At 36.1% G+C, this 26,671-nt stretch overlaps 1 protein-coding gene and 1 non-coding gene across 3 annotated transcripts in view; one reads left to right on the forward strand and one right to left on the reverse strand.

The window, feature by feature from the left end:
- Positions 1 to 11,313: 11,313 nt before the first annotated feature.
- LOC140851870 (small nucleolar RNA R71) lies at positions 11,314 to 11,419 on the forward strand. The gene has a single exon (XR_012134627.1). It is a non-coding gene; the product is annotated as a small nucleolar RNA R71 (small nucleolar RNA).
- A 12,903-nt stretch (positions 11,420 to 24,322) lies between these two features.
- The window catches only part of LOC105035553 (uncharacterized), an 81,514-nt gene continuing 79,165 nt past the window's right edge, over positions 24,323 to 26,671 (reverse strand). For both annotated transcript variants that reach the window (XM_029261984.2, XM_010911145.4), the window contains one exon: positions 24,323 to 24,990. In XM_029261984.2, coding sequence (XP_029117817.1) covers positions 24,589 to 24,990 — 402 coding nt within the window. In that variant the 3' untranslated portion in view covers positions 24,323 to 24,588. The remainder of the gene's footprint in view (positions 24,991 to 26,671) is intronic.

Here is a 26,671-nt window from a genome sequence, read left to right on the forward strand (position 1 = left end):
AGACTTTTATTCCATTTATTTACGAAATAAATTGATTGCATGGGGTCTTTTAATTGACAGTCTTTATCACTTGTATGTTGATGCGAATGTGAATCTAAACGAGCAAATAGTGAGTGCCATAGGTCAAAAGAGACCCAAAGATGAAATTAACCAGAAGTACTTGTGGTACCATAGACCAGGCCATATTGGAGATGACAGGATAAACAGACTGAAGAAGGATGGGATCCTTGACTCTCTTAACCCAAAGCCGTATCCAACTTATGAATCCTGCCTTCGAGCAAAGATGGTCAAGTTGCCTTTTGTAGGACATAGGGAAAGGGCCACAGAGCTACTTGCCCTGGAACACACTGACATGTGTGGGCCATTTGATGTGCAAGCCAAGGGTGGTTACACCTACTTTATTTTCTTTACCAACGATTTGTCTAGGAACGGGTATGTGTATCTAATAAAACATAAGTCTGAGATCTTTGAAAAGTTTAAGGAATTCAAGCATGAAGTAGAGAAACAGACGGGTAAACTCATTAAGGTTCTTCGATCTGATCGAGGAGGTGAATACCTTAATCAAAATTTTTGAGATATCTTGAGGACAACGGCATAGTCTCTCAGTGGACCCCTCTTGAAACACCTCAGCTCAACGGGGTATCCGAAAGGAGGAACAGGATCCTATTGGATATGGTCAGGTCCATGATGAGCTTCACTGATCTACCTTTATTTTTTTGGGGACATACCTTGTTAACTGCCATTCACTTATTGAATAGAGTTCCTTCAAAGTTCATTCCTGCCACACCGTATGAGATATGGTTCGGTAAGAAGTCGAGTCTGGGTTATCTTAAGACTTGGGGATGTCCGGCCTATGTCAAGAGATAGATGATGAAAAAGTTGAAGGATAGGTCTATTATAGCTCGCTTTATAGGGTACCCAAAAGAATCCATGGGATACTACTTCTACTTTCCACAAAATCACAATGTGATTGTGAGTCAAAATATTGTGTTCCTGAAAAGACAGTTTATCCAGGATGGTGACAGTGGGAGGTTAGTGGAACTCGAAGAGAAGGTCTCTGAAGAGTCTAGAGCTATAAATCCTTAGGAACCCATAGTCTATAAGCCAGTAGTTGATGTTCCTCTGCCACCTCATAAATCTAGCAAGGTCTCCTAATCTCCTGAAATGTACATGGGTATGCTTACGAAGGAAGTAAAAGAAATATTTCTTATGGGAGATAAGGGTCATAGTGATAATCTCAATACTTTTGATGAGGTGATGTCTGACATCGATTTTGAAAAATGGTTAGATGCTATGAACTCAAAAATTTACTCGATGCACTCGAACCAAGTCTGGACTTTAGTGGATCCACCTGAAGGTATTGTACTTATTGGATGTAAATGGATCTACAAAAAGAAGATAGGTGCCGATGGTAAGGTAGAGATCTATAAAGCTAGGTTTGTGGCTAAAGGTTATAGTCAGTGTGAGGACATTGACTATCAAGAAACTTTCTCATCTGTAACGATGCTAAAATTCATCCATACTTTGCTTGCTGTTACAGCTTACTATGATTATGAAATGTGACAGATGGATGTGAAAATTACCTTCCTGAATAGATATCTTAAGGAAGATATCTATATGGAGCAGTCTATAGGTTTCACATTCGATGATGATGATCACAAAGTCTGCAAGCTGTAAAGATCCATATATGGATTAAAGCAGGCTTCTCGGAGTTGGAACTATCATTTTGATGAGGCAATCAAATTGTTTGATTTCATCAAAAATGAAGAGGAACCTTGTGTATACAAGAGAGTCTGTGGGAGTGCAATCACCTTCCTCGTACTGTACGTGGATGATATTCTCCTCATTGAAAATGATATTTCCATGCTGACCACGATCAAAAGATGGTTGTCCAAAAAATTTTTCATGAAAGATCTAGGGGAAGCATCCTATATTCTCGGAATAAAGATCTATAGGGATAGATCTAAACAGATGCTTGGCCTGTCACAAAAGCTGTACATAGAGATGGTGCTGAAGAGATTCAGCATGAAAAACTCCAAGAGAGATCTTTTACCTCTTAGGCATGGTATTTGTCTCTCCAAGATGATGTGTTTGACCACATCTGAGGAGGTGCAGCATATGAGTAGGATTCCTTACGCCTCGACTATAGAGAGCCTCATGTACGCCATGCTATATACTCAACCTGATATTACCCTTACTGTGAGTGTCACAAGCAGGTATCAGTCGAATCCAAGCAAGGAGCACTGGATAGCTGTGAAGAATATCCTTAAGTATTTAAGAATGACTAAAGATTTGTTCTTGATCTTTAGAGGGGATTCTGAGTTGCGAGTTGAGGATGTATTCTTGTTTGATATATTAGAAGGATTCTGAATATACGATCCATGGGGGCTGAATATGCTGTAGATGTGTAAGATGAATACTGACTCTAATGTTAGTTGTAGAACTGGATGTCATGCCATGATACAATACTGCAAAGATAATGGCACCATAGCCCTTGCTAAGGAGCCCAAGGTCTCACCAGAAGTTCAAACACATAGAGCAGCAATGTACGCGACTATCTCATGTCGAGGTATGAAGAGTAGACTCTATGGATAACATTGCAGACCCACTGACTAAACAATTGAGCCAACCGAAAATGAAAGTCCACCTTGAAAAGATGGAACTTAGATTTGTGGCCAATTGACTTTAGTCCAAGTGAGAGATTGTTAGATATATGTCCTAGAAGTCAATATGACTGACACATTGTAATAAATTTAGGATATAATTTTATACTTAATATATTGATATGATCAATAAAAAGGGCAAGTTCTTTTTCATTCAAATGTAATGTGTCCTTGAATTGTCCATGAAATTAGTTTTGATACATATTCTCAAAGTATTGAGAATTAGAAACACATGTATTTAATTTTTAAAGGCTCCCGATCATAGGATCATCATGAGGGTGATGATAGATCCAGATAGACTGTCGCATAAATCACTTCCTACAAGATAGATGGATCTCTAATCTACTGTGTAGAGACACAGGGCGACAAATACGGGTGGTTATTAGAGAACAACTAACACTGAGCAGGACCATACGAGAGATCACTTAAATTTCTATTCAATCGTCAGTGATTGTCTCGATGCTATAGGTATGTGACTGGTCTTTTGACTTGAGATGGTACTGCTACTCATAGTGAGGCTGCTGGAGTTTGATTGTCACATAAACATGGATCTCAATAAGCCCTTGTAGTGAATGTTGGCGACAGTTGGTCCACTATAGGAGTGGAGTGCGCATCAAGATAAGATCTATCGATCTTGATAGAGAGGAGTAGTCCTATAAGATTTGAGAGGCTAAGTCCAAGAGTCTGTAGCCATAACAGTATGATTGATGGAAAAGAGTTTCTATAGAAGTCACAGCTGGACTTGAGCTAATCAATCTATCATATAACTGATAATAAAGTTTGACGATTTATCCATGACCTGCCATCTAGTCCAGACTCATGATAGAGGGACTAAATCACATGTTAACTACATATAAAGGTTCATTTTAGTTCTACTAGATTGCCACTACATACTGCTAGGTGTCACTGGTGGATTGTGAGAGCTCACTTGGATTGTTTCGGATCGACAATCCTTGCTGAGTTCGAGTAGAATTATTCCGACCCATTGAGAAGAGTTTTAATGATATAATGATAGAGATCATTGTATATCTCACTACCAGATAGAATTAAATCTATGAGGTCACACAACAAAGGGATTAGGCCTGGAATAAGAAATTGAGCTTATGAAGTGTCAATTGGATTTAGAAAAATCTATTAAGTTCTTGGTAACCTTGCTAGCACATGGTTGGATCTAATTTTTCTTTCTATTGAAATTACTTATTTGATAAGATAATTCTAACTTAATTATCTGCTAATAACCTACATAAATATGATTCATGAGACTCTAATTATTGGGTGTCGAAGGTTATGGATCATATAAATTAAGGTGCAAGTCCCTTATGAATCTCCTTGATAGTTATTATGGAGCGCCACTTTGACTTGATCAATTTGGGCGTGTCCATTAATTAAAGGACCTTTGATTTTCATATGGGGTGTCTCTTGGGTACAAAAGAGGGTGTCTAATTATGGGTGCAAGGGCTCCAATAGTTGACGCCTAATGGGCTTCCTAATGTAAATTGGATAACTTATGTTAATAGGAATTCTAATGCAAGTAGGACTTGTATTATGAGATTGAATAGGATTCAATCCTTAGACCTATTTAAAGGGACCTCCCCTAAGATCCCTTGAGCATCAAAACCAGCAGCCCCTCACACCCAAAGGCTCTCCCCACGCCCTCTCTTCCTCTCCCTTTCTCTTCTTTTGGGTGTTCTATACACCCCTTCCTTGGGATGCGCATCCCAAGGAGTTTCATACCCAAAGAAGTTTGGGTGCCTCTTCTTTGCTGGTTTCTAGCATCTGGTAGTAGCACATAGCAAGAAGAAACTCTAGAGAAGAGGAGAAAAAGAAGATCAAAAAGAAAGATCAAGTGTTGATCGCGATCCGGACTTCATTCAGATTCAACAGGCTAAATTTTGGAGAATCAAATTTTAGATTATAGAGGACTGTTTCAGGTTGATCCTGAGTGGATACTCATAGAGGCTGGATACTTGTACAGCTAATAGAGAGCCTCGTCTCTTTCAGATCCAGTTTTAAAGAAAAAGATTGCGAAACAGGTATGTGATTTGATCACAATCTGAATTTCAACATTTATCAATTTCAGCATATGAAATAGATCCATATGATTTTATATTTTTATGCATGCATAATTTAGATTAAAATTATTTTAATCTTATTCTCTGCTATGGTGTTTAAAAAATAAAGTTTTGAAACACACATGCATGAACCAAACCCCGATTTCCAATATGAGAATCATAGGAAGGTTGTTGAGACAACCCTTAAGTATTTGAGAAATACAAGGACCAATGGCTAATCTACGGAGACATGATAAGTCACATATTTTAACATTTATTTTAGATATTTTTGATAATTTATGGTGCTAACATATTCTAAAAAATTTAATTTTATAAATAAATTAATTTTTTTATAAAAATAAATAATTTTAAAAAATATGAAATTAGAGCATATTTATGAAAAATAGATGTCAAATTAATTGAGTAATTTAAGCATCAAAATAATAAAAAATTAATAAAAAATTAATGTATATTTTTTCTATTTTTCAGGCATAAAATCGGAGGAAAAATCAAGCCAAAATATTTAAAAATATATTAAAAATAGCCTTCGATGCACGATGGATTGGTCGCTCGGTCTATAGAAGCAATGGCGCGGTCCACAGGAACAGTTCATGATCTTTGATGCAGTTTATGGTGGGTGGAAGAGATTTTTCACGATCCGACGGTCCAAATCAAACCCGAACAAGATCGGACAGCTGTTGTTCGTTGCCGGCTGAAAACTAAACCAGAAGAAGAAAATCTGAACATGATCTGATGGTCAAAACTCGATCTGAAGCTTGATCTGATGGCTGGTGTTCATCCCAACTGAGAATAGAAAGAGTGGAATGCTGATTAACGACCCAAATTCCATCTGACACACGATCGAATGGCTGACAGAGTTCTCGATTGAGAGAAGGATTTAAACAGGATCTTTTGATCTGATCTGGGCAGTCTAAATGTGATCCAATAGCCAGAAAATTCTATATTTTAGGAGTTAATGCATCACTGTATTTCAATTGAGTAAGACCTCGATCAGGGTAATCCATGTGATAGATCATAGATTTGAAAAAGAATGAAATACAATGTGAATGACTAATCCAGGATTGACAGTTAAATCCTAGATTATCCTGAGCATTCAGGGTCAAAGGGATGAATTATGCAGTAATATATTTCTAGATTCTTGAGTGTTACCTTGCAAAATATTCAATCTATCCGAATATCAAAAACCATTATTAGATGGTAACTTCAATTGATACAGAAAATAATTTTTGTTCTATTAGCTTAGTGTTCGAACCTATGGAATCACGCACAAAGTCAGACAAAGTAAGAAGAATTGATCTAAGTCTATGTGTTCAATTTGAAAGTATGAGATTTGATTGAATAAATAGATTAGCTTAATTAAAAATTAAGTTAGAGATCATACGGGATTAAATAGTTGACTATGTCTAGCTAGCACTAGACATGAGGTTTAGATTTAATTTTAGAGATGATAATGATCTGATAAATGATCCAAAGAATTTATAAGAGATTGAATTCAAATGTTAATTAATTTTAGATTAGATCTGAATTATTTAGGCTTGAATGGGTTAAAAATTCAAGTTAGACTTGGACCAGGATCCTAATTAGATTAGGATGACAGGCTCTTCAAGTTTGGTTCAAATCGGATTCGAATCGGATTCAAATCAGGTCAAATTTGAGCCAGATTGGTTTAGAACTAGAGAGTCCCAAAACCCAGGGACTCCCTCTCTCAAATTGGCAGAGCAAAAAAAGAGAAGGTGCTGATTTCTTTCGCTCCTATTTTCTATTCGTGCGTGAAGACTTTAGATGTGTGCATGGGTTGGTGTCTTGGGTTTCTTAGTTGGATGAGATCCTAATTTGAATATGATTCAAATTCATGGTGTCCTAAATTAGTTAGGACTGGATCAGATTGGGCATCCAAACCTTTAAAAAGGGAAGTTATGGTTGGTGGTTAGCGTGAGACATTTTTGTGCGACAAAACATGAAAACTGTGAGGAATAACCACTGTGACAAAGGAGGGCACTGATTTCTTATTGGTGTGGGTTCTTCTGGATGCTTCTTCCTAGGTGTGAAGACTCCCTTCAGAGATTGGCTCTTAACCCTCCCTGCTTTTCTTCTAAAGATTAATGTCCAAGAAAATCATCCCTCTTCCCTATGAAGCTTGACGTGTGCATAAAGTAGAGGGACTTTGCATTCAGACCTCATGGTCTTTACGTTCAGACCTCATGAGGTATTGATGCGTAGTCGTTGATAGCACCAAAAATAACTCTACTCACTACGTAGGTAGGATGAGTCGAGATCGTATCCTCAGGGACCTTGGACTAAGTTGAAATTGCAAGGTAAAAGAAAGAAGCGTTGTTTTTGATTTAGAAAATAAATTATCGTAAAATTGAGGTAATTAAAAAATAAAGAGCTCGGGAGTTTTGAATTAATTTGCACTAGCAGAGTTGTATCTCTTTTTTAACTAAATAGATGTGATTAATCTTAGGAAAAATACCTGTCTTTCCTCGGCACGCTCCGTACCCGTAGATCACGGCGCGTCTCCGGAAAGTACTAGGTAACCAACTCTTCTTTCCTCGGCACGCCCCGTATCCGTAGATCACGACGCGTCTCCGGAAAGTAAAAGTTGTTCCTAATATTAATCTAACAAGAAAGCATAAATAAAAGCATATGATAGGGAGCAAATAAAGAACTCATGACAATTTAAATAAAAAGCATAATCTTTATTGCATATAAAGAAATACAGAAAAGTTTAGAACAATAAACCATCTCTGTGTCGTTACAAAATTTCTTCTCCACTCCCGAGACTGCTAGCCTAGCTGCTCATGAAGTAGTCCCTTTCTATTCCTCTATGCAAGGCTCTAGAAGAATTTCTGGGCTCCCCCCCCAATGAGAGTACAAAAGTCTTTTTATAAGTATTAGGAGGGAGAAGTTTTACATGATTTTCCGATGTGGGACTAAAAAAATACAAATCTTTCAAAATATTTCTAAATATTATTTTTTTCCTTATTTTGAACATGTTGCAGTGCGCCCACACCCGCGTGAGCCGCGTCCCGCGTCCGCCCCTGCGTCCAAACCGCGTCAGCTTCCCGCGTCCCGCGTCCGTGCGCTGCGTCCAAACCGCGTCCCTGCGTCCACGCCAGCTTCCTTTTGTTTTGAATTTCAGATCAAACCGCCCAGAGCCTTTGAAAAATCGCCCAGAGCCTTATTCACACGCCCAAATCCACGTGAAACCGCCCAAAGCCAAAAAATTCACGTGAACCTTTTTTTTATATTCCAAAAAGAAACAAAAGTTTCTTCATAATGACATCTATATCCTTTTTAGATTTCTTGCATAGTATCTTCATTTTCTATAATACCGGATGCGTCTTTCTTTTATTTTAATTTTATTTTAAATCCAATTTTCTTCAAACTTGAGTCTTTTTGATCTATGAATTGGACTCTTTGTATCGGCGATCACCTTTCCTGTAAAACATAGAAAGAAACATCAAATTCTTAATAAATAAGATAAATTAAATATAATTTTTTTAATTTAAAATACTTAAATTAAGTGTTTATCACACCCCCCAACTTGAATTTTGCTCGTCCTCGAGTAAAATAGATATATCAGCATTGTGTACTGACTCGGTTTTGAATCAATAATTAGGTTAGGCATCCCAAAAGGTAGATGATACTTGGTCAGACCATTAAAGAGATATTTTATTGGATTATCAATTTGACCCAATTAGTGGTTGAGTATTAACTAAAGAAATTTCAGAGCTTTTCTTTCACCAACTCCCCACTTTACTCTTTAAATCCTCTAACTTAATGGGAAAGAGGTTTATCATCTTCTTGCAATTCAGTCTCCTTTTTTTTTTTTATATATATATATACATATAACATTGCCTACCTTTTTACGCGAACCACAACGCTTACTTAGGCGAAAGGGCCCGGTTACTCAGTAGGAGACCAATGTTGTTTTTCTCTCTTTTCTTTTTTCTTTTTTCTTTTTTTTTAATTTTTTAATTAATTTTTTTTTTTTTTTTTAAGGAGACTTTTTTTTTTTTTTTTTTACATACCTCGATCTTTCCACCTAATTTTTCATGAAGCAGATTCTTTATTGAGATCAGTAAGAAGAGGGTTGTAGAATCACTCCTAAAATTTGGTCTAGTTCAAACCCTACCATTCATTGGGTTTTCTTAATAATTTATTCCTCAGTATCTCTAAAATTATCTTGACCGTTAATCATTCATTTATTAGGATGCCTAATTGACTCTTGATCAAAATAAAATTTGAATACACAAAACTAATTATTTCTGACCATACTCGAGGATTTGATTAATTCCCCCCCCAACTTAATCTACATTGTCCTCAATGGAGTAGAAAAGCAAAGAAAATAAAAGGAGAGAGTGCACCTGAGATAATTTTGCTTCGGAAGTTGAAGATAGCTTCATTGATTAATAGGCTCTTGTTCTAAATTCCTGCAGCTGCGATAAAGTAAAAAAAAAAAAAATATGAAATCATTGGGTTGCCTCCCAACAAGCGCTAAGTTTTATGTCTTCAGCCAGACGTCAAGTTTATTAACAGACTCTTCCATACAGAGTGGTCCTTTATTCTTTAAAAAAAATGATGATCAGTTAAAACAAGATAGAAAAAATTTGGGTTGCCTCCCAAAAAGCGCTAAGTTTTACGTCTTCAGCCAGACGTCATATGCAATAAAACCAAAAAAAAATGGGCAATGGCTCATACTTGATTGTCCATGGAGGAGTGGTTTTATCATGTGGTGTATCCAACAATATGTTAACTTCTTTCATATATCCCTTAAAGTCATACACTCCAAAGTGAGCCAAGCAAGTATCTAAGGGGTCAGGTGCTAGAATTGTGGGTGTTGCATCTTCTATAATGTCTTCTAGTGTATCTACTTTGAAGCAACTATCCATTGATGGTCCTTGGGAAGCACCAAACACATTCAGTCTCAGTTTCTTATTCCCAAACGATACGTCCATGACTCCTGTCCTACAATTGATGCATGCATTCGCCGTAGCTAGGAAAGGTCGTCCTAAGATAATGGGAATTTGTCTGGGGTTGCCACTTAATTCCATATCGAGAACCAGAAAATCAACTGGAAAGTAAAACTCATCTACCTTGACCAAGACATCCTCAAGCATTCCACGTGGTTCCTTAATTGATCTGTCGGCTAACTGTAATGTGACTGATGTTGGTTTTAGTTCTCCAAATCCAAAAAGTTCATACACCGAACTAGGTAAAAGATTCACACTTGCCCCTAAATCTAGAAGAGCTTTTTCAATGTGATAATCTCCTATAACACAGGAAATGATGGGGGCTCCTGGGTCTTTAAGCTTTGGAGGAGTGGCATGCTGGACGACAGAACTAGCCTGTTCAGTGAGATATACTTTCTTTGGGATTTGTGATCTAGATTTACGTTTTTGGGTGCACAAATCCTTCAAAAATTTGGCATAAGCAGGGACCTGTTTGATTGCGTCTAGAAGGAGAAGATTAATTTGGACTTGCTTAAACAATTCCAACATCTCATCGAGTTTTCCTCCCTTCTTATCTGCAGGAATAGGGGCTTTCAGGGCATCCGAAAATGGGGTTTTAGGTAAGTAAGATGATTCCGGTGCAGTTGGTTCCTTCTCTATTTTCAGGTCCTCCTTGTTCTTGGGTGATTTGGATTGGTTAGAGGTTTAGGGTCAGTCTCATTGGTTTTACTAGTGTGTTCAATGACCTTCCCACTTCTCAGAGTCATGATTGATTTGGCATGTTCAGAAAAAGCTTCTGGGGTATTATAATTCTCAATCACAAATTGCCCTCTTGGGTTGCTTCAGATTGGCTAGGTAATTTTCTTCTTCCCTCCTACTGAATGCAGTCGCTAGTTGACCTATTTGGGTCTCTAGCTTAGCAATGGATTGTGTGTGGGAGTTAAGGATCTGAGTGTTGACTTCTAATCTTTCTAGTCTTTCAGGACTTTTTTCTCAAAAGATGAACTGTGACCAGTAGTAGACGGTTGAAGAACATTTTGAAATTGCTGGTATGGTCCATGCCTATATGTTGGATCCTGATATTGAGGTCGAGATGTGGCAGGACCAACCACTGGTTGTGGTCTCCAGGAAAAATTTGGATGATTTCTCCAGCCGGGGTTATAAGTGTTCGAATATGGATCGTTTCCTGGTCTGCGAGCTTGTTGGACTTGCTGAACCTGCTCGTGCACAAACTCAGGAAATTGGGGTGCGGCTGGGCATTCACTAACAAAATGGTTTGGACTTGCACACAATGCACAAACTTCTTGGATTGGATTAGGTGGAATCGGGGATTGTCCAGTGTTTAGAAGACGATCTAATTTTTGGGACAGTTCATCTACCTTTTGATGGATATCTATGGCATTTCCTATTTCATATATTCCACCTCTTTTTGAGTTTAACATGGGTTTATCTCTAATAGAGGCAGACATATGATGTAATGAATTTTCACTTAAAATTTCAAACAGTTGCCATGCCTCATCCTCACTTTTCAGCATAAATTCCCACCGCATGATGCATCGACCATTTGTCGATGTCTTTCAGAGAACCCATCATAAAAACATTGGATTAACTGCCACTTGGGTACAGCATGGTGGGGACATTTTCTAATAAGGTCTTTTAATCTCTCCCATGTTTCATGAAACATTTCTCCATCTAATTGGGAAAAACTAGTTATGGCTTTCCTTATTTGATTCGTTTTTCCTATGGAAAAATATTTCTTGAGAAACTCTCCTTGCAGCTGGTCCCAGGTTGATATAGTCATGGAATCCAAAGTATGTAGCCAGTATTTGGCTTTGTCCTTAAGTGAAAAAGGGAATAATTTCAACCTAAGAGCATCATCGGAGAAGTTGTGAATTTTGACAGTTGAGCATATTTCAAGAAATTCCTCAAGATGTTTATAAGGGTCTTCATTACTAAGTCCATAAAATGAAGGTAACATTTGGATGATACTTGACTTAATTTCATATTGAGTGGCCTCCACAGGGGGTACTTGAATACAAGGAGAGTAGGTATATGTGGAAGGAGTAAAGTACTCCTTCAATTGCTTGGGTGGATCATTCTCCTGATTTCGGTCCATCTTTTTATGTCTGTTGGCTCTGAAGGTTCTTTCTATTTCTGGATCAAAAGGTTAGATTTCTGGTCGTAACGATCTACGGCCAAGCATACACCTTACAATTATACTGTAGAGCACACACAGAATTTTTTTTTTTTTTTAATTTTTTTTTTTAATTTTTTATAATATATATTTTTATAATAAAGTGAGAAAAGAATGAAGAAAATCTAAAGAGAAGAACCTAAGAATCTTAAATCTATGAAAAGGGAGAAATTAATTAATGTTTAGATGTTAATTGCAATCAACTTAAACAATCATAGACTCTCTATCCTAAGGTTAACTTAGATCTAGACAGCTCCTAACTTTCAAGATTGCTTTTGAGCACTCCAAGCTCAAGACTGACTAACTGACTCGGCCAGGTAAGCGTAAGATGTGGGAGGTTCCCTGCTCGTGCTTTCCTTAGACACCAACTAAGTTGGCCAGGTCAGTCAACGGAACCAATTGAAAACCACTTTCTTTAACCACTTGCCTTAGACACCGAGCAATTAACCAATCCGCACTCGGTTCAACTCTAGAGCTTTCTTATCCTATTGAGCTCGAAATTTCTAGGGTTGACGTCTAGTTGATTTTAAATTAAGGTCTAGGTTATGCAAATGCAAGGGAGTGATTTGTGGGCCAAGGAAGGGTGATCAAATCCCCACCTTATCTGGTTAATGGGTTATTGCCCTTAAGATCAATTATGGAGATGCAATGCAAAGAAACAAAGTGTCCAATCAGGTTAGAAATTTTTATATTTGAGGTTACGCTATTTTAGTTAAGTGTTATGAAATGTCAGTGGTTTTTTTTTTTATATATATATAATTTTATCTTGTTGTATATTTTTTTTAATTTTTTTTTTTTGTTTTGCAAGAAAATAAATTTAAGTGATTAAGTCTAAAAAGCAATAAATTACTGGGCTATGAAAAGTAGCAAATTATTCTAAGCAGAAAAATTTCTAAGATTAAAAAGTAGTAAAATATTTATGCAAGATAATTATGTAATTATGCAAATAAGATTATCTAGTTAGAAAGCACTGAAAAAAAAATTAGAGCGAGAAATAGAAACTGAAAAGCATTTATTTATTTTTTTTTTAAATTTTAAAAAAAAAATTTTTTTTTTTCAACCGTGCCAAGATCCCCGGCAACGGCGCCAAAATTTGATGCGTAGTCGTTGATAGCACCAAAAATAACTCTACTCACTACGTAGGTAGGATGAGTCGAGATCGTATCCTCAGGGACCTTGGACTAAGTTGAAATTGCAAGGTAAAAGAAAGAAGCGTTGTTTTTGATTTAGAAAATAAATTATCGTAAAATTGAGGTAATTAAAAAATAAAGAGCTCGGGAGTTTTGAATTAATTTGCACTAGCAGAGTTGTATCTCTTTTTTAACTAAATAGATGTGATTAATCTTAGGAAAAATATCTGTCTTTCCTCGGCACGCTCCGTACCCGTAGATCACGGCGCGTCTCCGGAAAGTACTAGGTAACCAACTCTTCTTTCCTCGGCACGCCCCGTATCCGTAGATCACGACGCGTCTCCGGAAAGTAAAAGTTGTTCCTAATATTAATCTAACAAGAAAGCATAAATAAAAGCATATGATAGGGAGCAAATAAAGAACTCATGACAATTTAAATAAAAAGCATAATCTTTATTGCATATAAAGAAATACAGAAAAGTTTAGAACAATAAACCATCTCTGTGTTGTTACAAAATTTCTTCTCCACTCCCGAGACTGCTAGCCTAGCTGCTCATGAAGTAGTCCCTTTCTATTCCTCTATGCAAGGCTCTAGAAGAATTTCTGGGCTCCCCCCCAATGAGAGTACAAAAGTCTTTTTATAAGTATTAGGAGGGAGAAGTTTTACATGATTTTCCGATGTGGGACTAAAAAAATATAAATCTTTCAAAATATTTCTAAATATTATTTTTTTCCTTATTTTGAACATGTTGCAGTGCGCCCACACCCGCGTGAGCCGCGTCCCGCGTCCGCGCCCTGCGTCCAAACCGCGTCAGCTTCCCGCGTCCGCGTCCGTGCGCTGCGTCCAAACCGCATCCCTGCGTCCACGCCAGCTTCCTTTTGTTTTGAATTTCAGATCAAACCGCCCAGAGCCTTATTCACACGCCCAAATCCACGTGAAACTGCCCAAAACCAAAAAATTCACGTGAACCTTTTTTTTATATTCCAAAAAGAAACAAAAGTTTCTTCATAATGACATCTATATCCTTTTTAGATTCCTTGCATAGTATCTTCATTTTCTATAATACCGGATGCGTCTTTCTTTTATTTTAATTTTATTTTAAATCCAATTTTCTTCAAACTTGAGTCTTTTTGATCTATGAATTGGACTCTTTGTATCGGCGATCACCTTTCCTGTAAAACATAGAAAGAAACATCAAATTCTTAATAAATAAGATAAATTAAATATAATTTTTTTAATTTAAAATACTTAAATTAAGTGTTTATCAGGTATCAGATTCGAGCAACCTCCTAAAAATTTAATTCCTATTCCACTGTAATTCAGATAATTTATAAAGATTATAAATTAATAGAATAAAAAGAATTTTCAGATGCACTCTAACGATTCGATCAGATCGGAAGAATTTTTCCTTCAACCCCATTATGAGTTAGGAGTTCTAGCGGGTACTGTGGTCTCACCAATTGCCACACTATCTCATTTAACAGATCTTGGTAAATGTATCAACTAATGAGTTGGAAACTCTTGCCCAATACTTCTTAAGCAAATTACAACAGACTTAGTCTCTAAGTCCTGAGACCTCACCTAATGGATCTTGGTCTCAGTCCTTAGTTGAGTCAAATCCATCATTGAGCATGAGTGAAGCCATCATTGGACCCTCACCTGACAAATCTGGGGCCCAACCCCATTTCCATCCTGCATATAGAGTGGTTGCTTTTCTCCTGATGCAACTAACCCACTGTATCCACCTGAGAACAATCAACATCAGAGAGGGCACGGCACTCTACAATAGTGAAAAATCCCTCGACTTAATATTATTGAGGAGGTTTTAATATAGGTCTCTTTAATGCTTTAATTGTTAATTTACATCTCATGTAAATCCACAATTACAATGGATCTAATCCTAATTAGTCATAACTATTATGACTAATCCTAAGGGCATAGGCTAGCTCAAATCATCAAGCAACCACGTCAAGACTAATCAACCAAATTGGCCAGATAAGTATAAGATCGATGGAGGTCTCCCTATTGCTTTTCTTAGACATCAATAAATTAGCTAGATCAGTGAACAGAACTAATTAAATAACCACCTCTCTTTAAACCACTTTTCTTAGACACCAATAGGTCAATCAATTTTGAATAAGTTAGCTTGTATAACTCAGGCTCGAGCCACTGAGCCAAATCAGAACTTGGAGTTAATTGATCCAATATAAGGCCATTAATCGATATGACCAATCTTCAACTATTGGATTGATCTTGAGCACTCTTAATCTAATCCTAATCAACTCTTGATTGAGTTAGGTCAACCGCTCATCTTGATTGAGTTCTATCATGTACAAATCGATTATCAAAAGTAATCAAATTACTAGATCAAATTGAACTATCCAAGCCCAAACTCTCATATTTTATACTTAAGATTAAGATCTTAAATTTTTAATTTTAGTTCTTTAATTAGGTGCATTATGAACATGAGATAGTTTAGATATCGAAACTACTTTCATATCTAAATATTTAGTTATGTATCTCATACATGAATCTAGGGTTTTAAATTAAAGAGTCACATTTCATATCATTCTAGGACAACCATTTAGCATAATGGACAACCTTCTGTCAAGATGATTTTGATTAATCTGACCAATTTAAATCTAATCAAAAATAGGTTTTATCAATCATACATCTCATGTATAATTTCATCTCATAACATGCATCTCATGCAATGTCAAATCAAATTATGTATCTCATACATAACTACATCTACATATATCACATATGCATATAAATTATATATCTCATATATAAACAAAATGTAATACATCACATATATTTAAATTAGATCTAATCTAATTTACTAAATCCAATTTTCAGATCTAAAAATTTGATTTTCAAATCTATACATATCACATATGCATATACATCTCATGTATAATTTAGGTCTAATGCATCTCATGTATATTTAAATTAGATCAAATCTAGTTTATTAGATCTAAAGATCTGATTTTCAGATCTTAAGAATATGCATGTTTAACAAAATTCATGGCTCTGATACCACTTGAAGAAAGTCTGACTTCTGGGATATGCATGCAGAGATCAGAACATGCAGCTTTTTAACTTTTAAAAATTATGAACATAGTGAAAATAAAATTGACCTAGATTTAAAATTATTTTAAGTCTAACATGCACAAAATATAGATCTAATTTATATATGCTAGGAGCGTTCACATGTTGAAATTAAGATGTTGAAAAATAAAAATCAGATTTAAAATTTTATCTTTGTGTGGGTAGATCTTCACCACAATCCGATGGTCCATGGTAATCTGATGAAGTTTCTATAGAGCTGCACATGCATTCGACCTCTATAAGTATCCATTGAGACTGATCTGATCAGGAAGACTCGATCTCACTGGGGTGCTAGCTTTCTTGCAGAGATCGCTCCCTAGATTATCGAATCAGTTTGATCTTTTGATTCTCTTCTCAAGAGAATCAATTAGATCAATAGGAGGATGGTGAAATCAAATTACATCTGATTTTTTTTTTACTTTTCTCTTCTCAAGAGAAAATCAAAGATCTATTGAAGAAGACAAGAGATCAAATCTCTTTCTTCTTCCTTCTTGTCCAACTCTTGGACTAGATCTAGAAAAGGTAGATGAGAACCGTCCATTTCATGGATCAAAAAAATTAAATCAAATCAAATCTGATTTAACCATGTCCAACTCTTGAACATCTTTAGGACAGAGGAAGAGGTTAAAATCAGATCAAATCTGATTTTAATCATATCCAACTCTTGGACATCGTTGGGAGAATTTATTTATCCATCTCATGGACCAAATAAGAGAAAAAAAATCAGATCAAATCTAATTTTAATGTCCAACTCTTGGATATATTTGGGAGAGGGGAAGATGGAGACATGTCCAACCTTTGGACATAGGAGAGAGAGGGAGAGTTACCTTCAACCAACAACTTGGTTGTAAGAAAGAATAGATTGGAAGAGGAGGCATCCCATCTGTTGGGAATAGTGTCCCAAAGCCAATCGTCAGCCTGTTGACAGTTGTGCTCCTTTTGTATTAGTATATGAATTATAAATAAATAAAAATTATTTTGATATTTTTTCATCACAAATATTTCATCTTCTAATAAACTCCTGTGTTGTGGTGAAGTCCTTAGGACTATTTAGACTCGACAAAGGAGGATTTGTCGCTTAGTCCTTAAACCTGTTCGCGACCAAATGATACGTTGTTACCAAGGACGACAACATTTATCGAGCATAGGTCGTTGTGTGCCATATGGGTTGGTTGTCCTCATAACCAAGGAGTGTGGAGACACTGGTATGGCATACAGGTGAGATGTAATGGTACATCTGCACTGAACGTGACCGACTCCGGAGCTATTTCTGCTGTCAAGATTTACTCCGATGGGATATGGGTATAAATGTCCCTCCGACCTGAGACCGTCACGGTGACTTGCAAGCAACTCACTACACTAGGCACTGGACTACCTGAATTTCTAATTCAGTGACGGAAGGCTGCTGGGTGTAGTCAAGTACTTGACTTATCGGTGCGTGTGTCAAGATGGGATTGACCACTCCAGTTTAGGAGTTGTGTACAGTCGTGTTTCAATTTAGCAAAACTTTGGCTAGGATAGTCCTAGTGAGGAGTCACAGGACTAATTGAGTTGAGCACGATTCAGATGATCTCATCAGGGTTGACAGTTTAACCCTGAGTCGTCCTAAACACAGGGGTCAAAAGGGATGAATTATACGGTAACCATATTCACGTAGATTCTGAATGTTGCGATTGCGACTATTTGACCTATCCAATCATCGGGTACCATTGCTAGATGGTCACTTCGATTAGTACAGGAATTGGTTCCTGTGCTACCGGCTTAGGTTTGAACCTGCAGGGTCACACACATTAGAGGTTCCTTTCTGATCTGATGGCTGATTATGAGTCTTATGTGTCTGGGACTCTATGATTGAGAATTAGGATTCTCTGATCATGAGTTCCACACATTTTGGGTACTGGGGTCAAAATTTTAAATTTTAAATTTTGAATTTGAAATTTGAACTCTTCGATCAAGGTTTCATATTGATGGACTTTGATACCCGATTGCCCATCGAATTTGGACTCAATAATTATGAGAGATTTTATTAGTGATTTGATCACTAATTAACTCAATTTGATTGAGTAATTATTCTTGGATCAAGTCCAATTGAATTGGATTCAGTTGGGTTTGACCCGATTAGGTTAAGAGTTGACCTAATCGTCGAGATGGTTTGGTCCCTGATTTGATCAGGGGTTGGGCTTAGTCAATTTCTGATTTGATTAGAATTTTATTAAGCCTAATTAAGCCTAATTAAGTTAGATTTAATTTAGTCTAATTGTGCTTAACCTATTTTGATTAGGTTGGTTCAATTAAGATCAAACCACCATTCAAATTTGAATCCCTGCACCACCTTAAATCTCTGCACCCATTTGAATTCACGAGAAAAACTTCTCATGAATTTTTTCTCACGCAAAGCCCTTCTCACGCCCACTTTTGTGCACTATATGGATGGATAAAGCTGATTAGTTAACCATTCAAATTCAAAGCGTGTTTGAATTTGAATGGATAACTTATTTCTTTTGCCTTCAAGCTTATCCATCTTGTGCGCCACATAATTCACACAAGAAAGAGTTTCTCGTGAAACCTTTCCACGCACAAAGAGTCCATGCCCTTCTCTTCTCACGCCATAAGTGGATAGGGATGAGTTGGTTTTCATTTGAATTCAAATTTGATTTGAATTCAAATGTGTAACCACTTATCTTTATCCTCTCACGCGGATAAGACACGTTTTGAACTGTTTTAAAAGAGATAGGGAGCTGGGGCATGCGTAGAAAAATTCTGAAAAAGAAAGTGGGGCGTGAGGAAGCCTTGTGCGTGAGGTGAAGGTCCAAAACCTTCCGAGAGAAAAAGAAAGAAAATTGGGCGCAGGGTTTTTGGTGTGTACCCTAGGGTTTCTACCTAGGGTTCGAGAAGTGAGATTGGTGTGCCACGAGTGTCGTGAGTCCACCAAATTTTAGGAAGAGATCTATCAGCCTCTCAACCAACCGTGTAGATGATCCAGAGCATCCGAGGAGTCGGCACACATCGATCGAAGGAGTTCGATCAACATCAGCCATCAAAAGGGTGAAATCACGAACTAGCATTCGTGAGGAGCCGATCAGACGGGAGCTTCGTGTGGACGATTCGCAGAGGCCAGACACTAGTATGGCTACGATGTGATGATCAGAGCCCCTTAACGGTGATCAGATTGCGGTGATCGACTACCCGCAAAAGGTAATATGTTCTGAACACAGTACAGTAAAAAGTTTACTGTTTCAAATTTGAATTTCAAATTTAAATGCATGCTGTTGTATCATATTTAGATCCTAGTATAGGGTTAATTAGTATTAATTAATGAGATTAATTAATAATTTCATTGTAAAATAGTAATTTTGAAAAAGTTTTAAAATTATCATTTTGCCCCTGCATTGAATTTTCGCTTCACCATCTTCATGTTAAACTCCCTTTCCACGTGCCATAACCACTCCGGCATCCCTCATCTCACTCCCTCTCCTTTTGTGGCATCAAAAACTCTTGCTTTTATCCATCTAGAGCCGCCCACAACTTTCTTCGATTTAAACTAAAGGGATTGGGGTTAGTTAGGGTTTGAAGAGTCCAAGAAGGATTAGACTCTAGCAAGAATTGCCGCCCCACCCTTCTTTAAATATTCTCCATGCCCCAAGCTCTCACGCTATCTTTGTTTCCACACTAAAAAGCTATGAGAGGCACCAAATAAGGAAGAGTCCTTCTATGGCTTAATCTCCTCTTTGGATTTGGTTAAGGGGTGGTTTGGGTTCAAATCCAAATCATATTTGGAGTCCAACTTAGATTAGGTTTCAATATAAATTAAGTCCAATCCCATTAGACTAATAAAACTCAATCCAAGTCAAATCCAAACCATATCAAGTCAAATTAAATTTGATTTAAATTGACTAAGATCGTATCCAAATCAAACATGACTAAAGATTAGGTCAAACCTAATCAAGATAGGTTTGGATCAAATATTTATTAGGTCTAATCTCATTAGACCTATGAAATCTAATTTGAGTCAAACTCAAATCAAAATTAATCAAATTTAATTTGATTAGAACCTAATTCATATATTTGATGAAATCAAATAATTTATAATAATTATAATTTAGTCCTCCTATAACTTACTAACACTTAGTACCTTATATAATTTTTACATGTAAATCCAATCATCAATTAGATTGATAATTGAGACCACTTACGATTTAAGATTCAAAATTGTGATTCAACAGATCGATCGATCAGGATCTCTTTATGTGTGACCCCATAGATTCTATTTTGTCTGGTAATGAGAAATATTTTGATCTCCATCAAAATATCATTAAAACTCCTTTCAATGGATTGAAATAATTTTAACTCTCCAATCGAAAATTATTGATCATCAAAATAATTTTCACTAATCCCACAATCTACCAGTGATATCTTTAGCAATATATAGTGGCAATCCAGCAGAACAGAATGATGAACCTCTAAGTGTAGTTACCGTGTGATTCAATTCTTTTATCATAAGTCTTGAAAAGATAGAGGTCATGAAAACTTGTCAAATCCTATCATCTATCATATGTAAGATTTGATCGACTTCAGTTCATTTGTGAAATCTGATGAAATTTTTTTTTCATCATTCATACTGTCCTGACCATGGTCTTCCGAACTCAATCTCATAAATCACATAGGACTACTTTACTACTAAGATTTATAGATTCCATCTTAGTGCACATCCTATTCTTACAATAAACCTACTGCAGCCAACATATACCTTAGGATTCCATATGACTAAGAGATCGAGTTATGGTGCAATCAAACTACAGCAACTTCATTGTGAACAGTCGAGGCACCATAAGTTTAAGAATCACTCACACGACTACAGCATCAAGAATGTCACTGACAAGTGAGTAGATATCCAAGTGATTTTTCATGTTGGTCATACTCGGTATCCCCACACGTATCCCCACACTATAACAAATAACTGCACTCTCGCTCCAGTATCCCTACACTGTAAATTTGAGACTCGTCTATCTTAAGAAAAGTGATCCGTGCAACAATCTTATCAGACAATCACCATCTCCGTGATGATCTTTTGATCGAAAGTAATTTAAGAATTAACCATCAATGACACATGCCTCAAATTTTTAACTCTTGAGAATATATGTCATCATCTATTAATTTCTTGGATGATTCATGAACACATACACTACATAAATAAAATTTACTATCCAAACTAATTAGATCAAGTATAAAATTATGTCCTAGAAAAAATTAATGTGTCAGTCCGATTGGTTTCTAGGGCATACATCTAACACCTTTGTTCTCTAATAAATACCTATATTCTTACTCCAGTATCCCCACACTATAGACTCGAGACTCGTCTACCCTAATAGGAAAAAAATTTATACACCAATCTATCCGAATCAACCACTATCTCCATGATAATCCATCAATCGGGAATAGTCTAGAAATTAATTATCAATGACACATATCTCAAATTCTCAACTCTTGAGAATGTGTCATCATCCTATTAATTCTTTGGACAATTCATAGACACATGCATACATGAATAGAATAAATAATCTAATTTTTTTAATAATAAAAATATTAAATATAAAATTATATCCTAGAGTAAATATATGCATCAGCCTGATTAGCTTCTAAGGCATACATCTAACACCGAGCGGTAAGACTGTCAAGTAGGCTGTTGTTGTCTTGAATTATGTCGAGAAGATCGTCAGTTATGCTAAGATGGAGCATCATATGGATCCTACTCCTATGGCTGCTGCTTCTCCGCTGTCGGCTAAAAACTTTGGATGGTGGCCGTAAAGGTTTGTATTTGTTGTACCAAAATAGCAAATTATTGTTGGCCCACCACTATGACAAGATAGCAGGATCAGGCTTGACTTATGGGATTGGTCATTCATCCCATCATGATGAACGTCGATGGGAACTAACCGAAGCATTTTACGCTCATGTCCTCACCATTTCCTCCTTCAAGACTCGTTTAGTTCGTGGGAAGAATTTTTCTTCCCAAAAAGTTACTTTCTGAAAATAAAATTTTGATATATTTGATTTAGTATCTATTTTTCTGAAAAGATTATATAGAATATCTATTATACCCTTAATAGATATAAGGCCATATATTTTCACTCCAAAACTTTATATAAATAATAATATTATATTTATATTAATATAAAAATAATATTAATATATTATAATAGTTTATTATATTAACATAATATTAATATATATCATATTATGTTAATACAATATCAATATTTTAATATAATAAATTTATTAATATCTTAATAGATATAATATTAGATATAATATTACATTAATATAAATATTAATATATTAAGATAAATACTATATAATATTAATAAAAATATTATATTAGTATAAATATTAAAATATAATAAATATTATAATATTAATATAAATATTATATTATATTCATATAAATATTATGATAATATTAATATAATATTATATTATCACTATTTAGTATTTCATCCAACCATCCATGATATTTTGTAAAATCTTAGCCATAGATCTTAAAAGGATATTTTGGAAAAGAAAAAAGTACCACAACTTTCTATCCCATAGAAAGTTGCAAAATCCACTCCCCATGGATTTTTACTTTTTATAAAATATAGGAAGTAATTTTTCATAAGAAGAGTTTTTTTATTCTCTCTTCTTTTAAAACTCCAACCAAGCAAAAAGCCCTCTCTCTACTTCCTATGAATTGCCTCTTCGCCCCTCCACTTTCCGCGAACCAAATGAGTCCTCGGAGTTGATTTCTCCCCCTACCTAGTGCACCAATCTGTTGCCACTAAACCCCAATGGACAATATATCCAAAGGTCGATCAAGCACGTTGAGTGGTGTAGGCCGCTCGTGATAGCCGATGGACCTACAAAAAATGTCCACTCGTCGGAGTGTGTCCGACAGGGAACCCTCTCCTATGATTAAGTCAACAAAAATTTAGAAAATAGCCGAAGGAGAAAGAAAGAGAATAGACACAAGATTTTTTACTTTGAAGTCAGACTTGCTCAAAGTTAGACTTAACTAAGAATCTCCTCGTTACCTCTTTATATAGAGATAGGATCGTAGACAGTTATGTCGGAATCTTGTAGGGTGCTAGGGCGTAGCATCTAAGTTATTAGGCCATATCCTAACAAGATGATATGGAATCCACCAACTGACAAACAATCATCTTTGTTCAGTTGAACTCACTGAAGGGATTATTCTATTTGTTTCTTTATCATGGATGATGGAGGTATCACCTATTGCTTTCAATGGTTACTAGTTGCACTGATGATGATGGGTATTGCGGTAATCATACTGTTCAAATTTGAAGTACTTTTGAATTATTCTCATTTATTTCTTTGCTTAACAATCTTGCGATTATATTTAAATTCATATTAAAAATTGTCATTTATTTATAATTATATGACTTATAATTTTCTTAAGGATGCTTATGAACTATAAAATTAGTGACATGATATGCTGGTAGCAGGTCCATCGGCTATTTTTCCTTCTGGCACATGCTATTTTTAAAAGAAATTAGTGTATAAGTAGGTTTATGATCTTAAACTATTTTTGTTAATTTTCTCTTTGTAGCTCTAGCTATCTGAATTCATTTAGAAGCTTCCTATTGTCCTTATCACATACTTTATTCGGTATCCTGTGATTCCTTCTCTTCCTGAAGAAAAGGATACCAAGAACACCATCCATAAAAGGCAATACCACTATTGTTCAATATTTTGCAGTCTGAATTTCAGGCATCAAATTTAGGAATAGGTATCAACTAAAGATAAGGGTCATTGCTGGGTGCAATTGTAAAAAGCTTGGATGGTGAGGGGTTGAGACCTGGGGCAGCTACTCTGTGCTTAATTCCACTCCCCAAGTACACATTGTTTTTTTATTTCTGGTGTTCAATTGGCATTCAAAGCCTGACCTAAAGTCCTGATGACTTGGTTTATACTAATTTCGCATTGCTGATAGAATGGCGATGATCTGACATGCATAACCACAACTCTGTATGGGATGAAACCAAATTAAACGCCCGAAGCTGTAAAAGACAATAAAAATGTGCAGATCTTATGAATGGTTCCACCTTTGTCTGAGGAACCATTATCATATGAAATGAAGAATGTGCAATGAATTTGGATGTTGTTTCTAAAGCAGTTTTACTTTAATCCGACTGAAAGTAATCAACAACTCAGTGAGCTGATCACATGTCCATATATCAAATCAGATTTTCTGTTAATTTTTTCTTTGGTTAGATCAACTTTACAAGTATGATAAGCATGCCCTAGCGGCAGTTACAACAACAAAAAGCATCCATGAGTGGTCAAGTTGTTATAAAAGCAATGGAAGATTCACACCATAAACTAAAAGACTTCCATTTCATATGAGACATGCAACAGAAACATACACAGAAAAACGAAAAGAGCTAGTGCGGATGCAATAAGCTCTATCTTTTACCAAAATAAGAAAGCAGCGATGCTTGTCTATCACCAGTGCTCTTGACACTTTTTCCCTTCTTCTCCGCTGGACTAGCAGGCAGGACAACTGCAGTCTCAGTCTGAGGTACAGAATTAGTTGCCATTTCCTCAAATTCTCGTTTAATACCACAAACATCTGATTCAATGGTTTCGCTTTTGGCCAGCGCAAAGTGATCAGACTTGCCATTCTTTTCCTCCCTAGTGAGTTCTCCAATTTCTGCATCATCGAGTTCATCTTTGACACTGCTGAAAGCATCCGTTTGTGGAAATTCATTGGATGATTTCTTGTGTTCTGGTTCGGAATGGCTTTTATCGACTTTCTTCGAGAAGAACTTGGACATTGGATTTTCACCAGTAGATTTCAGCTTTATCTGTAGATTTGAAAGTATAAAAATGAAAAACAAATCAACTTGGTTTGAGCAACCATAGTACAAAATTTGACTCCATAAAGAGTCGAAGCAGCATCATCATGATACATTTAACAAAGAGAAGTTGACAATTGGAATCCAAAATTTGACCCTGTAGAGTTTTAGGTTATAATTTATTTTCTCGTGTGTATCCAAACAGGGCATTTTGATATAAGTTTCATGCACCAATTATGAGTAGAGCAGCTCTGCCAGCTGCCAAGGGTTTTCAACCTAGCTAACAAACTGATCTCTATACAAGCCAAGCTTTAATTCATTCTTTTGCCTAATGTGGGACTTGAAGTTTTAAGCTAGCTTACAAGATTTATCCAGCCCAAGCCATAAGGAAGCTAGACTATCAAATTCAACTTAAATAAATCATCAGTTCTTACTCCAATGGGAGTCACACCACTGAGCCCTCTCCTCTTTTAGTATTGGCCCCACGCCTTTATGGTAGTGGAATTCAAAAATACATTCCCAATATTAATATACACTCCCTATGTCAATCTTATTGTTTAGAGTGACGATCACAGCAAGTGTGCATCTAAATCACCAATGTTCTTGCTTTCTGAAAATTTAATACATTTTATAAACCAAATCTTCCATTTAGGATTTTAGGAGTAAGAATTAAATGCAAGACTATTGAGGTTATTTCCAAGAACTTTCCTAATACATCCAATGGGTGGGAATAGAGCTAAAAAAAATTCTGTTTGGGGCAAGGTTGTTACCATAATGACCCACAATGATTCAAAGCATCTTATCCAAAAGAAAAGCTCAAATGAAATAAGACATCAACGTCAAGTTTCACCAATGCAGACAAAAGAGATGGAATCCGAACTATTATGTAGAAACTTTTTAGCATTTGCCTTCCACCTTGCTGTCCTTGAGTCTATAAACTAGTATTAGTTTCTCATAAAATGAGTGGATGAAAGTTGGTATCAAGGGCAAGGGACTATGAGAAAAAGAACTGTCTCAGGCTACAAAATTTCAAATTTAAGTTGGAAACACAGACATACACAAAGAGTGGTAGGGTCCAAATTATTTTCCATAGACCTTGGTTGAGTTGTTGAGATTCTTTGAATCTTAAAGCTTCAAGATTTTGAGTGGAAAGAGTCCTAATATTTCAAGACTATTGAAATAACATTGGATGTTTCTGAAGAGCATTGAGAAACAAGTTTCAAAAGAACAGTTTTGAGATAATAGATTGAGATAGTTGATATATAGAGTAAGAGAATTGATGGGATCATGGGACATACAGGCTATAAAAGCAAAAACAGTGCCTCCCAAGCTGGAGATTAAGATTTTAAAATAAGGTGACCTCTATGTCTCCACGCTTAAATGAACATCAGAGTGAGATTCAAGTTTTAGATACTACTTCAAATAACGCATATTGAGATAATAGACCTGTAGAGTAAGAGAATTAATGGGACTCACTCAACTTAAATCAAGATTCAAGATCTTAGGATCTCCATCCCCAACTTATATAGAAGCTTAAAAATGGGGACTCAAATGGTCATTATCAGGAGAGATGAAGCCCATATACAAGGGAACTACAATGAGTTGGATTCTGTAGGGCCTTACCATAGAAGCTTCACACCCTTTTCCCAACTAAGGGGTCTTAAGTAACCACTTTAACCCAAGAGCTTAA

The sequence above is a fragment of the Elaeis guineensis genome, chromosome 9 (assembly GCF_000442705.2).
Source record: "Elaeis guineensis isolate ETL-2024a chromosome 9, EG11, whole genome shotgun sequence".
Taxonomy (NCBI): Eukaryota; Viridiplantae; Streptophyta; class Magnoliopsida; order Arecales; family Arecaceae; genus Elaeis; species Elaeis guineensis.